This window comes from Chrysoperla carnea, chromosome 1, assembly GCF_905475395.1.
Source record: "Chrysoperla carnea chromosome 1, inChrCarn1.1, whole genome shotgun sequence".
Classification (NCBI taxonomy): domain Eukaryota; kingdom Metazoa; phylum Arthropoda; class Insecta; order Neuroptera; family Chrysopidae; genus Chrysoperla; species Chrysoperla carnea.
In genome coordinates, this window is record NC_058337.1 from 45717407 (window position 1) to 45736033 (window position 18627).

General features: G+C 26.4%; 1 protein-coding gene across 1 annotated transcript; it reads left to right on the forward strand.

The window, feature by feature from the left end:
* Positions 1-389: 389 nt before the first annotated feature.
* LOC123290948 (signal transducer and activator of transcription 5B) lies at positions 390-17916 on the forward strand. Its single transcript, XM_044871336.1, has 10 exons — positions 390-598; positions 2474-2644; positions 4172-4355; positions 4434-4515; positions 4711-4844; positions 5564-6678; positions 6741-6865; positions 7225-7380; positions 8056-8212; positions 16287-17916. The coding sequence occupies exons 1-10, from the start codon at positions 471-473 to the stop codon at positions 16426-16428; spliced, it is 2394 nt and encodes a 797-aa protein (XP_044727271.1). The 5' UTR covers positions 390-470; the 3' UTR covers positions 16429-17916.
* The last annotated feature ends 711 nt before the right edge of the window (positions 17917-18627 follow it).

An 18627-nucleotide genomic window follows, 5' to 3' on the forward strand; every position in this document is an offset into this window, starting at 1 on the left:
TTTATTAATTTAACATAAAAAAATAATAATTTTGTTTAAATAGATTTATTTATCTAAGGTATTTGTTTATATAAATGTTATTAAACATATTGAATTAGTTATTAATTTGAACAAAACTTATATTTTGATCAAGGTCGAATGCTATATGAATAATTATATGCATATGGCGGCCATTTTACGTACGTAAAATGAGCAGTGCAAAAAAAGAGTAGTAGATATAAAAATAAACATGTCCGTTTTCCAAGAATTTTTATCACAGGGCATTTGTTGGAATTGAATTTTAATAAAGTAATATTGATAAAAATCAGTAAAGTTAAATTATTGATAAGTAAGTTTAAAATTAATTAATTATTAATTAAACTAGTTAGTGTTTTTTATTTCATTATAATCGTAACAAAGTTGACGTTAAAATTTACTACTGTGTATTTCCATTTTTGATGTAGGAAAACCTACCCTTCATAACATTAAAAATGGCTATGTGGGCAGAAATACAAAATTTGAATAGTGATATTCAAGTGCAAATTCGAGGCATTTATTCAGAACATTTTCCAATTGAAGTTCGACACTTTTTAGCAGCATGGCTTGAGGATCAAATGTGGTAAGTTAAATTTTATTATAATGTTTGGTATAAACAAAAAATTTGCTAGTTTATTTTTGTATCAAAACATCATTTAATAATACATGTAGAAAAAAAAATTGTGACTCATACTGCGTAAATAATTTCATGTTAAGATTAAGCAAAATTTTCTTTGATTAAAACAATCCATATTCGTGACCATCAGTTGTTCATATTTTGAAATTAAAACATCGTCAACTGTCATCAATATTATTATACCTACTATACCTAAACTACAACAAACTAGTGAAAATAACAACTAACATGATTAATTGTTCAAATACCATGCCTATACTAAATTAGTTGATTATGCTCCCTCGAAACTCTACTACTGCATAAACACCTTGTTAAAATATCTTCTTGATGGAAAGGCAGGTTCGTGAAAAATAGATAAGGGACAAGTAATAAACTTGTCCCTCTTATTACTAAGCGAATCGACCGCACATTTTCCAGGGCTTGAAAATATCCGATATTTATTATAAATATCAAAATATCGGATATTTTTTATATATATCAAAATTTTGATATTTAAAAAAAAAACTAAAATGTTTTAAATGTTTTATTTATTAAGATACTTAAAATCAGATAAATGAAACCAAAACATAAAGTATTCTTGTAGATCAGGCAAAATCAACTAAAAATCATAAAATTTTATAAATAAAACTCGAGCACATAAAACAATTTTATAAATTCTATTCATTCAATGGTCATACCTACATTTAGGTAACAAAAAAAAAGATTATTACGAATAATCAAGTATATTATAACAATCAGTCTTTTAATTATCAAATAAGTCATCAGTCATTCGTAATAAACTGTTAATTATCAAATTAAAAAATGTCGTATTCAAAATTTTGCTTAGTTTGACTGCAAGGAAGATAAAAGTAGATCATCTTCCGATTCTGAATCTTACTTAAACTTATTATTGCGTAACGAACTTTTTCTAACACGACACGATTAGAACTAAGTATGTTTTACACCAATGCCATCAAATTTTGGGAAGTAGAAATACAGTACGCCAAAAATTACGAATTGCAAAAATTACTAAATAATATTAAATTTTTTTAATCATTTTTGTATTGATATATGTATATCATAAAAATTCATGTGATATATATCGGATATATATCATGATATATCCTCGAACTCTGATATTTTCAGCTACAAAATTGAATCATTTTAAATAGTCTTATCAAAACTTGCAGGTAATATTAAATTTCAATGTGGTACAGTACACTTAATGCATTATGTCATCATTTGTATCAAATTCAGTCAAAATAATTTAAAAACACTGCTGATATAGGCATCACATGAATTTGTTGTAGTTAAACAAATAAAAAAAAAAAATCGAATAGCATAACATTCATTTGCATATATCTCTGTAAATATTAGGTTTATTATAGTAAAAAAGGAAATTGCAATCATTTCAAGCCTCAATAAACTATAATTAGAGCACTCACAACGCTCTAGCTGGATCTATTAACATTGGATGTGGTTATAATAAACGACGCGCTTTTTTAAAAAGTACATGGGTGTAACACGGCTCGATTTACATTTCTTTTTTAAGATTTTTGTCCTCATACCAAATTTTCGACACTTATAGAAATAAAAGGTTTCTCATATAAATTGAATAATAAATTATTAATATCCTCTCTTTTAATATTTGAAATATAAAGATATACTGTGCAAGGTTTGCTAAAATTTACAAAATTAATTTTCGAAAATCTAAAAATATATTAAAATTTTTAATGAATTGGTTCAAACACTTCCTGTACTTTCTCTCACATTTGAGGAATTTTTAACCAAAGTATTGTGAGTTTTTAAAAGTAATTAATGATTTTTCTTTTATTATTACAGGGCTGAGGTCAATCCAGATAATCCTCAATACGATCAATATGTGGCTGCATTAATCACTCAATTCTGCGCGGAAATTGATATGAAAGTTGCTTCAATGAATAATTCGGCAGAATCGTATTTAGCCAAAATGAAATTGTCTGATGCTGTTGCTATGTTTCGACAGAAATACAGGTAAATTGTTAATTATAATTTAATATGTTTCATTTTTAAGTTAAATCTTCCGATTCGTTAATTTGCCGATATGTTTTTTGGAATGCACATGCATTTCAACAAATTGTTGCATGCATCTTTTTTGATTGAAAACTTAAATCGGATCGTGAAAGTCCGAAATTTTATTGTGTAAAAGCTAAAAAAGGTTTTTAATGAATTTTACGTATATAAATTATTCATCAAAAGTCAAAATTTGATCCCAAAATCTTTAACGTTTTCATATTTATCGATTGAATAATTTTTTTTTAAATCTTGATAATCTACAGCTGAAACGAATAAAAACATGTATTTCATCCATATAGTTAAATTTTATCATTTTTTCTTGCATCTGCTAGTTTACAGCATAAAGATAATACAAATAGAGAACGCCAGCAGGGTTGTCAGAAAGTTTTTAGAAGAAGTCGCAAAATATTTTCAACAGTCGCCCAATAAAAGTTTGAAAATACACTAGTAGTACTTACATAGCAGATCCAAATTTACCGCGTAATTTGAAATTGATATTTATACCATGCACCATGTATATGCTTAAAAATATTGATGCTAAGCAAAAAATTTTGGTATAGGTGTTCATAAAATCACTTAATTAGTCCATTTCCGGTTGTCTGTTTGTCTGTCTGTGGTCTGTCCGTCTGTCATCACGATTACTCAAAAAAGAGATATCAAGCTGAAACAGCGTACTGAGGACGTAAAAAGTGAGGTCAAGTTCGTAAATGAGCAACATAGGTCAATTGGTTCTTGGGTCTGTAAGACCCATCTTGTAAACCGTTAGAGATAGAACATAAGTTTAAATGTAAAAAATATTTCTTCTAAAAAAATAACCAACTTTTGTTTGAAACATTTTTCGTAAATATCACTGTTTACCCGTGAGGGCGAAAATTAGGCGTAATTTGTATAGTATGTAATTATGGGAATATCAGTTATGTATGTTTGACATTTATGTATGTGTAATGTGATAGAGTCATCAACACTCTCTATGCATGGTATTTCAACAATTAACTCAGTCAATTGTTTGTTTTCACTTGTTTCTAAATAAAAATGCTGAAGAACTAAAATAAATAAACAGCTAAATGTAATTCGGATTTAGTAATAGTATTTTTATCGATAGGTTGGAATTTATTCGTGATATTTGGTTGAAGACCAAATATTTGTATAGAATTGGCATTAGAAATATGTTTATCCCTCGGTTTATACTTTTAAATCGTTGCCTGTACTGAGGAATAAACAGCGTCTAATTTGCGACTTATCGTCCAAACTTAAAAAAAGATCGTATCCATGAAAAAAATAAATTAAACTTTTGTTGTAAAAATGATTGATCTACTTTATCTTTAAAACAAACAAAAAATGTCTATTACTAAGTATTGTTTGAAATTTTACCTTCCTAGACTTCATAGTTTTTGATAGGATAGAATAGAAGGTTGCCTAGTTATGTTGGCTAGTTTAAAAAAATATGATTTTAATTGTGTATTCTTATGATTTGTGTATTTTCAGTAATAATCCCGGGCAATTATTTAATTATATTCGACAATGCTTGGCTCATGAATTAAAAATTGTCCAAGCAGCTGGTATAAAAAGTCATCCAAATATAAATATTGGTGCAATACTAGGTGCAATACCCCGTGCAGATGATGTTGAATTGATACAACAATTGAATGTACTTAAACAACGAACAAGTGTAAGTTTAATTACCTACCAATGTTTTAATAAACTAATAAAAGTTATTGTAATATTCAATCAATTTTTGATTTAACAGGAATCAAGTGACGATTTAAAACGAATTGATGAAGAAACAGAAGCTTTTGCGCTCTTATATCATGAATGCACAAAAATTGGAGGTAAGTCTTTAGTCTATATTATTTTTTTGTAAAATATTTGCCTGTATTGAATTGTTTATGGATTCAAAATGTGACAATAGTTTAGGGCGATAAGGGACTGAAACAGATAAGAATATATTGAATATAGTAAGAATAAACTTTTAAGAAATCATTTGCACCGTTTTTTTAAATATTTATTTTTGTTTATTTTTCAAGCCATGTTGGAACATATTTCAAACAGCACAAAGACTCAACAGATAATCAGTCAAGAACAAACAATGCAGATTTTGAACAAAGAACGAACAATGCAAAGTCAAAAAGAAAAAATTGAAGCAAGTTTGCATCAGAAGGTAATGTAAATTTAAATTATTGCGACAATTAAATGTTACGGACGTCTTTTCTACTAATAGTCTACAAAAAGTACTCAGATTATGGGATAATAGAACCCTGTGCATTTGGCTGAAATTGTAACATGTTGTAGTTCTTCAATCAATATTTTTGAGATAGGCATGAGCAAATTATAAATATTGGTATTTACACTCGTCTTCATGATCTTATATCTGGCCAAGTCACAGAAACTCTTTTTATATTTTTAATATCTAATGAGTCAACAAAATAGTGTACACTTTCTTTACTGACCAATATACTTTAGAAGCTTTTTGAGTATAGCATATGTTTAATTTAAATTTTTGATTTTAAAATGGATTTATAAATTATATACATAATATTTAAATTTTAATCGATCGATATCGATATAAAAATTTCAATTTAAAAAAATCATTTTTTCTCTGGTCTTTTTTGGAGGTTTGGAGGTATTAATTTAAGGATCTGTTTAGATTTAAAAAAAGCCAAAGCACTAGGAAAAAGCAACCTCCGTTAGCATTTGCAGAGACTATTTTTTTAGATGGTCACTTAATCTTAATTAAGTTACAAAAAAAAAATTAAAAAAAAAAAAAATTTTAAAAGGGTTGTGTAACGTTTGACGATACATCTCAGATCATTTACGTGTATTTGAAAGAATGCGTTATTATATTAAATTCTTCACACAATTCTTTTTTTTATTATTTAGATGTCACATTTAGTACAGATGTGTATTGCGTTGGGTGAAAAATTAAAAGAAAATGTGCAAATATTAAACACATTACAAATTCGTGTATTAGATCACGAATTAATACGCTGGAAACGTGATCAGCAATTAGCTGGAAATGGTGCACCTTTTAATAATAATTTAGATAATATTCAAGAATGGTGTGAAAGTTTGGCAGAATTAATTTGGTTGAATCGTCAACAAATTAAAGAAGCAGTTCGTTTAAAATCAAAACTACAAATCAATATCCCAATTGATGTGCTACCAGAGTTAAGCCAACAGATAACACAATTATTAAGCACATTAGTGACATCTACATTCATTATTGAGAAACAGCCACCACAGGTAATGAAAACAAATACACGATTTACATCGACTGTACGATTATTGGTTGGTGGAAAACTTAATGTATGTATGTCATCACCAGAAGTCACCGTTAAAATTATATCAGAGTCACAAGCAATTCAATTGCTAAAAAGTGAAAAATTAGGCACTAAACAAGGTAGTGAAATGGCAAGCGGTGAAATTTTAAATAATACTGGTACTATGGAATATCAACAGACAACTAAACAATTATCGGTATCTTTCCGAAATATGCAGTTGAAAAAAATTAAACGAGCTGAGAAAAAAGGAACAGAAAGTGTCATGGATGAAAAATTTTCATTACTGTTTCAATCGACATTCACTGTTGGTGGCGGTGAACTGGTGTTCCAAGTCTGGACCTTATCTCTTCCAGTTGTTGTAATTGTACATGGAAATCAAGAGCCTCATGCATGGGCTACTGTCACTTGGGATAATGCATTTGCTGAACCTGGCCGAGTACCATTCCAAGTTCCCGATAAAGTACCGTGGGGCAATGTGGCTGAAGCTTTATCTATGAAATTCCGTGCGGCTACTGGTAAACCATTAACTCCGGAGAATTTACGATTCTTAGGAGAAAAAGCGTTCCGTAATCAAATGGTTGATAACAATACACTGTTAAGTTGGGCGCAATTTTGTAAGGAGCCGTTAACAGAACGTAATTTTACCTTTTGGGAATGGTTTTATGCTGTAATGAAATTAACGAGAGAACATTTACGGGGACCTTGGACCGACGGGTAAGTAGGATTAATTCATTTTATAAAGTAAAGTTTATTACATAATAATATGATTGTTATAGTCTCATTCATGGTTTTGTTCGTAAAAAACAAGCAGAAGAAATGCTTGCCTCTTGTCAAAATGGTACATTTTTATTGAGATTTTCAGACAGTGAACTGGGTGGTGTTACAATTGCATGGGTATCTGGTGAGTAAATAATAAATATTATATAAAAATAAGGGGTGTTAACTTCAAAATTCTACAAACCGGAATCTCATGTTTAACAAAATTTTTAATCCGAAGATTTAAGAACTTTTAATTTCTTTATGAAAAATTGTTAATTATATTTGTTAATTATATTAATTTCCCTTCGAGTCTGGATAATTACTTATGTATCTACACTCAGAGACAAATTTCAAAACCAGGGATTCTGGACCAAACACTCGCTCATTTCGATCAATAATTTCAATTTGCTGTATTATTTAACCAATAATAGTTTTATCTGAAGATGTGTTATTTGTTGCTAATTTCATGGATATTTCATAATTATGCCTGTTACTTTTTAGATAAGAGTGAAGTATTTATGATTCAACCATTTACATCGAAAGATTTTGGTATACGTTCGTTAGCTGATCGGATATTTGATCTACAACAATTAATGTATTTATATCCAGATATTTGTAAGGATCATGCTTTTGGAAAATACTACACACCATATACAGGTATGCTTTTTCACAATATATTCAAAAATTCATTTACAATAAAATTTGAACCTAATTGTTAACAAAAATTGTTAAAATATTTCATTTTATAACACAAAATTTCAATTTTGTATTATTTTTAATTATTATAACGTATTAATTATTAACTATCGAAACTAACCAAAAATTTTTGTTTGTTAAAGGATTAAAAAATGATTGCACTTTTTAAAAAAATTTTCACAAATTTTTGATTCAACGAGAATATTTTTTCGATCTTTATAAAATACTAATCGAATTATTATGAAATTAAATGATTTCAAAATAAATAATTTGTTAACTCTATTTTAAATGTAAAATTCCCATTTTTGAAAAAAAAAAAAAAAAATAGAATAGGAGCTATTATAATTTAGTTATGGGAAAAAAATTTTTATTCTTTCTCCAAATTTGGAGTTTTACACTTCAAAGCTCGTAGAATAAAACTCAAGGAAAAAAAAATTCCGAGGAAAAACAAAAAATTGATCATTTGTAGAATTTTTTCAGATAAAAGTTTTGATTAAAAATAAAATATTTTCCGAAAATGTTTGGTTAAGTGAAAAAATTTCCAAGTAAACAAACATACAAAATGAGGAAAAAAACATTTCATTTGTAGGATTTTTTTAAATAATTTTTATTAATAATATTAATTTTTGTTTTCAGATAATCCACCTGCAAATAATGGATATGTGAAACCTCTTTTAGTAACTCACGTTCCATCTTGGGTCGGCGGAGCTGGTTATAGTAATCCAAATACTCCACAACACACATTTGCACAATCACCAGATCCATCCAGGGATACACCATCGGTTGCAAGCAGGTTAGTTCTTTAAATAGAAGAAAACAAGGAAATTTTACATTTTGACCGGAATATGTGATATATAAATTTATATTATTTAGTCCATACTTGTGGCTAATACTTAATTATTATCACTTATTGATTATTCCGGTTTGTAGTATTCAATCATTTGTGTTTACCATACTAATTTATTATTCCGGTTTTTAGTATTCAATTCTTTGTGTTTACCATTAAAGCTCTTCAGTACATATTCATACATTTTTTAATATACTGGACAATACTTTTTTTTATTACTTAGCCTAAGCTTTATAGTAAACTAATCTGGTTTATTTTAATATACAGTATGTCTTAAAAGCCAAGTACTCATTTTAAAATGGATTAACTTCGCACAATGAATTATTTTTTTATTTTTTTCACTTCAGATTCTTAAAGCGTAATATTTATTTTTTTTCTGGTCGCAAAGATTACGTTTTTTTCCTATGTATGGACATGGTAGTATTTATTACCACTTAGCATTCAAACTATTTAAGTAATTTTATTTATTGAGGTATCGTTAGAATTTTTTTGAAGAAACCAAATGTCCTAAGGTATGGGAAGTTTATTTGACTTGTACATTTTTTAATAATACAGCCACCATGTTTATTTTTCTCCACATCACATACGCTTGACCTGCCAAGACAAATTTAATGATACTCATTAAAAAAATGTATTATAGAAAGTTATTCCATTTTAAAACGGGTCCCTGATTTTTGAGCTACTTTTTGACAAAGTAATGACCAGAACAGCGGACACTAAAAGTGAAAAGGTTAAAAGATTTTATTGATTAGTTCATTTCTATGGAATATGTTTTTATGCGTGATTTTATAAATTATAAAAATAATGTCTTTGAAATATTACAGATAGACACTAAATAATAATTAATTATTATGTGTAAGAATTTTTTAAGTAAGTGTAATTGCTGTTTTTGCTATTACAGTAAACATAAAACTTTAAAGAAGGTGCTCGTAGCCTCTTAATTTCCAACCAACTGAACTTTTATACAAAGGTTTTAACGCAATCGGATATATAATTTTCGATATACGTCAATAAATGTAAAATTTTATAAATAAGGAAAACATAACTTAAGACCTTCTCTGTTGCACCGATTTCCCTACAATTAAATCTAATTTCTACTCCAGAAGAGCACAACGCAACTATAAAATTATAAATACTGTACAAAGGTTTTCATTGTTAACGTAAAAGCAGAAGTTTTCTATGCAGTAAAATTTATATTTCCTTAGTTGCGTGAATATTTTTTTGAAGTAGAGAATATTGTAGAGTTAATGTTTTGCTGTACAAAATCGGAATTATTACTATTTTGGGAAAAAGTCTGGAAAAATGCAAATATTTCGAAAAGTAATCAAATTATTTATTTAACGGTGAGAAAGGCTCTGTCTTCTCTACCACTTCAAGAAGGCGATTAATGTAAAATTTTAAGTATTTCAAACGAAAGGAGAGATTGAAAATGATTTTTTTTAAATTTAAAACAGATTTTTCAATATAGTTGAATTTAAAGTTTATTACTGGGTATGCCGAGCAAAATATTTCACATTTTTAATATTTAAAACGCGATGAAAAGAACGCTATTCGAATAAAAATTCATGTATTTTCATATATAAAATTATATAAAAGATCTATAAAATAGCAACGGGTACAGTATTAATACAGATCTTGTGTTTGTGACGATATCTTAATATTCGGAACGTCACTATGTACATTCATACGCTATGTACAATGTACGTATAATAAATCATTCTCATTGTTAATAGATTTTCAATTTATAAAATTAATTTTTTGTTATAACGTCGTTTGACTATCACTAAAGTCGAAACTAACTCCAGCCAAAGGGTAGATAAAAGCGAACTAGCCATCATTACATATCGACTTATTTAAAATATTGGAAACATATATTTTGATATTTTAATTTTATGTTCATTGCTTACTTTTACAATTTAAATTTTACAATTAAAGTCGTATATCTGTGAAGTCGAATGTACAATATGAGCCATTTTTTGACATTTATGAGAGGTTGTCCACAATAAATGTCAAATAGAGCTTATATTTTACATCGTCCTGCATCCGATAGCGTAATTCCAGACTCTTCCCTGTCCTTGTATATCAGAATAATTAAAATATTTAAACTGGAATATAGGATAGCTTTGTTCTAGATGAATACAGCAATGACTTTCCGTGTATTTTTCGTTTCTAATTGTAATCTCAATGTCTTTAAAAATTGATAAAAAAGTATTGTTTGTTTTAAATAATTAACTACTTTCAATTAAATGTTGAGGACTGTCTATTATTCATTACTAATAATTAAGTCAATGATGTTGAATGTTGAATAATATTCATAGTTTGCGGGGATTCTCGTAATGTTCCCAAAAAAATAAAAAATAATTATAATAATATTTATTAGTGTTGACTGTTGACGGTTGAAATATTTATTAAAATTTGTTTTATATTTATTTAAAATGTGTATTTGTTTATTATTTATTTTGGAAAATATTCTTAATTTTTCGTTAATTAGAATTCGTTATTCATGTATTTAAAAAATAAAATAACCAGTATACAAACTGACAAAAAATTTTTTATAACACACAAGTTCATTAGTACATACAGAAAGTTATAACTTGAAATCAATTACATCGAAAATTTTTATTTTAATAAGTTTCTTATAACTTACAAAACCTGAAAATGGTCATTAAATTTTAATAGTATGGTCATATTATTTCCCTACCACTTTATTAATGTACTCCTACTGTTAATATAATAAATGTGATAATTTTTTATTTCAGTATTCTAAATGTGATAAATTTCTTTTGAGATACGATAAATTTCAAAATTCTAAAATTAATTGTGCATTTACGAAATTATTTTATTTAAAATTCCGCTGGAACACATTTTTTACTGACCAGATAAATAAAAAACATCTTTTTATGTTTTCGATCTTATAACCCACCCGTACTTTTCAAGTTTGGATGCGACTAGAATTTTTTGTATTTGAGCGACAAGAAATAAGCGATACGATTTTTAAGATAACACCCATAAATTACAATAACCATTTTTGTTGACTATTTAACCTTTAGAAGTAAAAATTGCTTATCTAATTTCACCCATTTTGGTAAAATAGAACATATTTTGACTTCCCAATGGAGAATACATCTAACATTATTTAAGTTTACATTCGGTTTTATTACGTACCCCTTCCTCTAGAGTTTATATTATAAATATATATCGGCACAACATTCCTTTTGTAAGTATGAGATTCGATTATATGTGGCTAAATCTAGGTAGTCTGCAAAAATTTCAATGATACAGTTAAAACTTTTAAGTGCTCAAAAATGTTTTTGGACCGTCAAAACTACTTTTGAACTTTTTTATTTGTGAATAAATTTTAACGGCTATAACTTCTAGGTCGAACAAAAGGGTTAAAAACCAACCCAACCTACCTCAAATTTTTTGCAGTTGCAGTTAGAAATTGATTTTGATTAATAATGTGCTGTATTTTATTTTAAACTCTATATTACTGTACAAAAGAGTGATATAAGAGTCTGAAATTGACAACAATATTTATCCATCTGTTTTGCGAAAAACTTGAATTGGAAGAATAAGAAAGTGTTGTTAATTGAAGATTAAAATAATGTAAAAAATTTACTTTATTTAATCATGTTTAAAAAGCTCTCTCTGAGACCATTAAGGTTTCTATTTATTTTTTCTTTATTGCATTCATTACTTAATAGACGGTTAAACCATACTTAAAAGTGCAAAATGCGTAACTTGCAATGTCGGCTAATCGCGAAGGCTCTTATGTTTATTAATCGACATTTCTCTATCACTAATTAATCAACTTTTTTTAATGCAGGCTTTTTTTAAAGTAAACCTGATTATTATCCACCATCATCCAAATCTTGACCAAAAAATACAATTGACCAAAATTTTTTATAAAAAAAACTTTATTTTTTAATCAAAATTAATCCCTACCATTCTGTAAAAAAATTTGTCATTTTGTAAATAAATTTTTTGTAACATTTTTTTAATTTTATACATAAATGTGTCTTTACATAATTTTTTTTATATGTGGTGCCATTTTAATCCTCTTATTTGAAAATTTCTTCAACAAAGCATTTTTTCAAAAAATGAACCAAGTAATTGTTGTATTTGAAGGTAATTTCTTACTCAAAACTTGAGTTTCCGAATCGTTTAAAACCCAACTTATGTTTATAAATGATAAGAAATGGAGGAAATTTTCAAATTAAAAGTTATATTGGTAAAATAATTACATACAACATTGGTTGGAAACATTTTTTCGTAAACCTATTAAATTCGATGGAAATCGAATTCAAATACTTGTTTTGCTTTTTTTTTTTTTTGATAAATGTTTGTTTAAAGTCCGATTTAACTTGTTTTTCTTTATTATTATTATTTTTTTAATCACTTTCTAAATAACTTTTTCGTTTATCTCTTGTGATTTATGAACATGAACTGAATTTTAAACAACCCTGAAAGTCAAGGTTAAATTCAAGGTTTACGAAAGATTCCCCTGATAGAACAACATTTACTTGAATCATTTTTTGTTAAAAACGGTTTAAGAAAAAATACAACAGGGGAAATTAAAATGGAGCATTCTATATAAAAATCTATACGTACTATAATTGTTAAATTGTTATTAACAGGCTTGAAAAATAATTGTTTTGTATTATTAAAAGTGATAACAATTAAAAATTGAAACTAAATTAATTTTTGTTAAAATATAATTTCATTGTGATATTTTTACTGTTCTGGTAAGACAGTTTCGGGATAAAATCGTTTAATATTTTAGAATGCGATGTAAGAAAATTTAACTAAAATTTATACAAAAAATTGCTACTTGCAGTATTTCGTTAATGATTTGTATTAATTAGCCCAGTAATTCTAAACAAAATATGGATGATGCTAAAAGTAACCTAAGTAATCCCTCCCATAGAACCCGAAAGGGTAACATATTTTTTTAAATATTTCCACTCTTATGAATTTAAAAAATTTGTTATTTGTATTAAATTGTTTTGCGCATAGAAAATTAAAAATAATTGATTCGATAGTAATTTTTTTCCATTTGCTATATATATGTAATTTGATACTGATCGTTTATCATAATCGTTTGTGTTCTAGAAAAAAGCTCTCTAAGCAACAGAGTGGTACACAAAATCACGAAATTTATTTCAGTTTGTTAATGACAGTAATTGTCTGAAATTGCTAACAGATTGTAGGAAAAATTTGTATCCTGTATAAATAACAAATTCATCTCTTCTTTTTATTAACCAATCTTTAAACAGACTATATTTTGTTATAACAATAAAACTGCAATATTATCTGCATTCTAAATTTACATTTGATTCCAATCAACTTTTGAGCAATGTTTAGAATTACAGGGTTATCACATACATCGAATAATTTTTCAATATTTTTTTTTATTTGAATCAAAACCCTGAATATTCATTATAGTAATGATTATTTTAAAAAGAAATTTCCTTTCAAAACATTCCTAATAATTCATAACTTAGAAGTTACTATCGTGCAAGAAAATCAACCCAACCTGTAATTTTATTTAAAAAGTGATTTAATTTCAAATGTTTTAAAAATTATTATATTTAAAAAACGATTAATCCTTTTTCTATGAAACTAGATAATTTTTATATGCAGCTGGATAGAAATTCGATTTTACCTTTTTTTTTTAATAAAGTATTTTAAAATTGTATGATTGTTAAATAATGGGTGCTTCGGTTTCTTTGCTTGCAAGTGTATATAAATGTTTTAAACATACATCTTTAATTATTTCATATTTTGGCATATTTTAGATTAAGCGCATTTTGGATACAATAATATAATTTTTTTTGTCGTGAGTAAAGCTTCATAAAATTATTTTATGACAAATATCAGACCCTTATACAAAAGCTATGTATAAGCATAGCCATGAGAACGTACAATGCATCTGGAGACCTACAAGTGTTTACTTAAATGTACATTGTAATTAGCATGCATGAACTATGTTTTCGAACGTGGATCGGAAAATGAAAATAATCTTTCATTAGGCAGTGCACGTTTAGATTTTTCTTATTTAATAATTGCGGGCAAAATTCCAACGTTTGCACTGCAGACGTTGAGAATGAATGTTTGAAACTAAAAAAAGACAATATAAATATAAATTCGTATTTAAAGTGCGCTTAACTTTCATAACAAAATTTTTCAAAAATTTACCCAACATATTGTTAGTTTTAAAAATGTTTTACGGACTAAATAATTATTGCTATTAAAATTTTAGTTGTGATAAAAATAAGTGACCTTTACAAAAGAGCTTAAATCTATTAAAATTTATACACAAAATTATAAAAGATATTTTATATTCAAATTATAATTAGTTTAAATTTACAAAAGTATGAAGCTAATTTTTAGTGTGTGCATGTCAACAAAAAAAAAAAAAAAAAAAAAAACAAAACAATACGAATTTAAAAAAAAAGAATTAGTTAGTAAACAAAGTTGATTTTATAAAATAAGAAAACTTATTATGAAATCGATAATAACTATATTTACGAATTATAATTATTACAGGGTATTAAAAAAGTAATTTTTTTAAAGCTAATTATACAGTATTTTTCAAGCCTTCAATGTTCCATGAAACAAATCGTATGACTTACGAAAATGTCATAAATTAAATGTGATGTAGATTATAATTATAATAAAATTCTAGCACTCAGTAAATATTTAAAAAAATTAATTTTTAATGTTATTATATACATATATTTTTTTGCTTAAATAAATGTAAAATATATAGTTTACCTGGTACAATTACTATTTATTTATTAATTACTCAGGACGCAATTGCGTATTATTATTACAAGTAGAAATAATAGTTTAGTCGGAAGGCTTAATTTAAAAAAGTGTATTAGGTTTTCGATTTACAAATATAACGTTTTTAGTATACCGAGTATCGATGGAATCATTTTTCTTGATCTCTTGAAGTAACTTTAAATGATTTATTAGACCAAGTCTTTAAATGAATGTTTAAAAAGCAAAATAATCACTATTTTTTTCATATCAAAACTTATACAAAATTGCCAAAAATACCAATTCTAACAGCATTATTTTCTAGAGAATATTAAATACACCAAATAATGATAAAAAAACAAATTTTACTTCCCATCAAATCAAATGTAAATTGCCCAAATTCTCTTAGAAATGTGAATTAACCGAGGTTTATCTTTATCAATTACTTGCTTGAAATTTTTTTTTCGCATTTATCTTAGTTAAAAGCATATTTGATTTAAAGGCCTTTTGTCTTGCCTGGTTTAATCCATGTTTTTTAGCAAATGTATTTCATTTAATTTTTAGTATGATGACTATTTAACCTTTTAAATTAACAAGCAAATTAAACATTGGCAGATTTCTGTTTAAAATAAGCAAATTATACTAATTTCCGAGAAAATTAACTTTTTATTAACTATATCTACAACCTGAAAATTTAAATTTCTTTTATTTTTAACCCTTATTGTACAATCCGGTAGTAAACTATCAAGCTTAAGTATTAGCCGTCAATGTTGCCGCCAACGTTTCTCTAAAAGCGTTTGAAATTAGCAATTGTTTGTTGGTAATTAAAAGTATGAGAGTGCAAAATGATATTCTATCCAAACTTGGTATACTTTCATTTTTTAAAAACTCCATTTTTATTTTTATAAATTATATTTAGATTTCGAATTATAATAAGAAAACACAATTTGCAATAGTTAAGTCCCTTATCGTTAATTATATGAGACTTAATTAATATTTCTACTTATTCACTTCCTTACATTTTTCTCTTTCTTTTAAACGGCAGTTGCAGACACCACCAGACATCTGTTAATAAAATATATCAATAATAAAAGTGAGATTTTATTAATTGGTTTTTTTTTTAAATTTATTTTTTATAATTTTTATGTATGTGAGTTGTGTCTGCCTGTTGTTATACAAAGAAGTAATTAGTTTCTAATAAACTTGACATAATTATATATTATACTAACGGATGTCTGGTGTATTGTTTGCGCAGTTATATGGGAGTCCAGTCAATGCCAATAGGTGGAGCAAACAGTGCCATGCTTACAGAACAACCAGATTATTTTGAACAAATCGATTTCAAGGATGCGTTGGATGATTTCTGCATTACTGGTAATATGTATACAACAAAATAAGAAGCATATTTTTAAGTAATTTACAATATTAATTAATGCAATAATCTTATTAATTTTTGGAGCTGTATTTGTAAAATGCGTACGCAGTAGGTGTTCAAAAATTCTATTTTACATTCATTATTTTTACTGCTTTATATAAATATGTGTATTTTAAGCTTTCTCTACTTGCACATATATATTTTTATTTTAGTATAAAATAAGCAGATAAAGTTAAAAGTACAAAATTTTTACTTCTCTTTTTCATACTTTCATCCATTTTGGGATTCTATAGTTTCTGTACTGCCACAAAAATATTAATCAAGAATAAGAATTTTGAAGCAAAATTGTTATGGTTCTTCGGAATTAAAGCGAGATTAGCTGTTTTATTTTAATATTCGTAAACGTGTGTACAAAAATTGAGTAACAAGCTGTGTAACTTCAGGCATCAGAAGCTGTAGATGTGCCACTAGTTAAGTAATTTTTATTCCATTTTTTAGTAGACATATTTTATTTTAAAAAGTAGCTCGTCCACACAGTGATTTCGAGTTTATTAAATACATGATAACTTGATAATTTTTGCCATTTAATGGTGATAATTGGAGGCGCATGTATTTAGAGTACCTTTAAGATGTGTTTCGTAATGGTAAATCGCGTGTTGTAAATTTTAATATGTGATAAATAAGTATGTGTCATTGTAAAAATATTATAAAATGATGATTTTCGTTATCTAATCAATTTGTTTGGCAAAAATTGCGTCAAAAGTATTCAAATTTCTATTCATATAGTTAATTTTATTCATATTTTACATACAATTTAAAAAATGGAAATTTGAGAAAAAAATCAAATCGGTAGTAGTATTTTAGTTTGAATCGATTCTCAACACATAAAGCGTTGTAATTATTTTGCAAATCTTACCTAGTAAAAATTACTTTTAATGTAGTCTGGGATCAAGTAATCGACTTGTATATTGCGCAAAATGTTTTCTAATCTCACACGACGCAAATAATAAATTGTGAAATACTCACCCGTAGTTACGCCGTCCAAATGAAAACCTGACAACGATCAATGACGCGATTATTTCTATTTTAAATCAACACATCTTTTTTGGATGATGGTATTTGAAATATAAGTTTTCAACTTCAATTTATTAATTTTTCGAGCATTTTAACCTCAATCACTTTTTATGGACGAGCTCATTATTAAATATTTTTCTGTATATAAACTGTTAATATTTTTAAAAATGAAACCCATACAATTAAATCAGTTTTATAATTTACAAAGTAGAAACAGAATAAATATCAAGGTTATATGTTTGAATAAGGGAATCGTTCTCAATCGACTGCTTTATAAAAGTAATCGAAATTATGATAAACTTGGATAAACGATTAAAAATGATTTAATTGTATTGAAACATGTTTTATACACAACTATGATTTGGAAAATCATAATGTTAATCACAAAAATTAAAAGTTTAATAAATTGCTAGCAATATTTTTAAAATCTATATTTTATAGATGAACATAATGATGTTCTAATAGTACAATAAGAATGATTTAATTAGAAGTGTTATAATAGTCAATTAAACATAAGATGTCACTAACAAAAAAATTAGGCATCACATTAGTCTACTATCAAAATTTAAAAGAAAAAAAGTAATAAATTGTTGATGAATAGAAAAATTAGAAAAAAATGAAATTAAGTGTCTTAAACACAATTTGAGTGATAACAATTGATTATGAATAAATAAAAAGCTCAATCAACCTAATTATTTATTATAAATAAAACGAAATCAAAATTATTTACTGTAGAATAAATTAGAAAATTTATATTAAGCGACGAAAACACGTTTTAAAATTAAAAGTTTTCAAATAGATTACTTAAGTGTTCCATCACGGGTGAAAAAAAATCTTGAACCTCACTGACATAAGTTCACGAGGAAGTGAAACTTCTTTAGTTTATTTTTAATTTTTTACATAAATTTGTTGTGATACCCAATTCGACAGTTTGATTTTCGAGCGTGGTATAACGGTATCAAAATGATCAATTACCGCATTAGTGAGTTAAGTTTTTTTAAGTAAATACTAATGCAGCAAATGTATTAATGTATTACAATCTATTAGAAAAACCTCTCTTTCTACATTAATTGTACAAACTACTATTCCAAATATAAATATTATCAAGGATAATAAATGAGAACTCGTAAATACGTATTTATATAAT

Excerpts from the sequence above, each read along its gene's own strand:
- LOC123290948 (XM_044871336.1), top strand. The coding sequence starts at position 471 with ATGGCTATGTGGGCAGAAATACAAAATTTGAATAGTGATATTCAAGTG. Across the intron at positions 2,645-4,171 it reads ATGTTTCGACAGAAATACAG|TAATAATCCCGGGCAATTAT; the intron begins GTAAATTGTTAA and ends GTGTATTTTCAG. Across the intron at positions 8,213-16,286 it reads ACACCATCGGTTGCAAGCAG|TTATATGGGAGTCCAGTCAA; the intron begins GTTAGTTCTTTA and ends TTGTTTGCGCAG.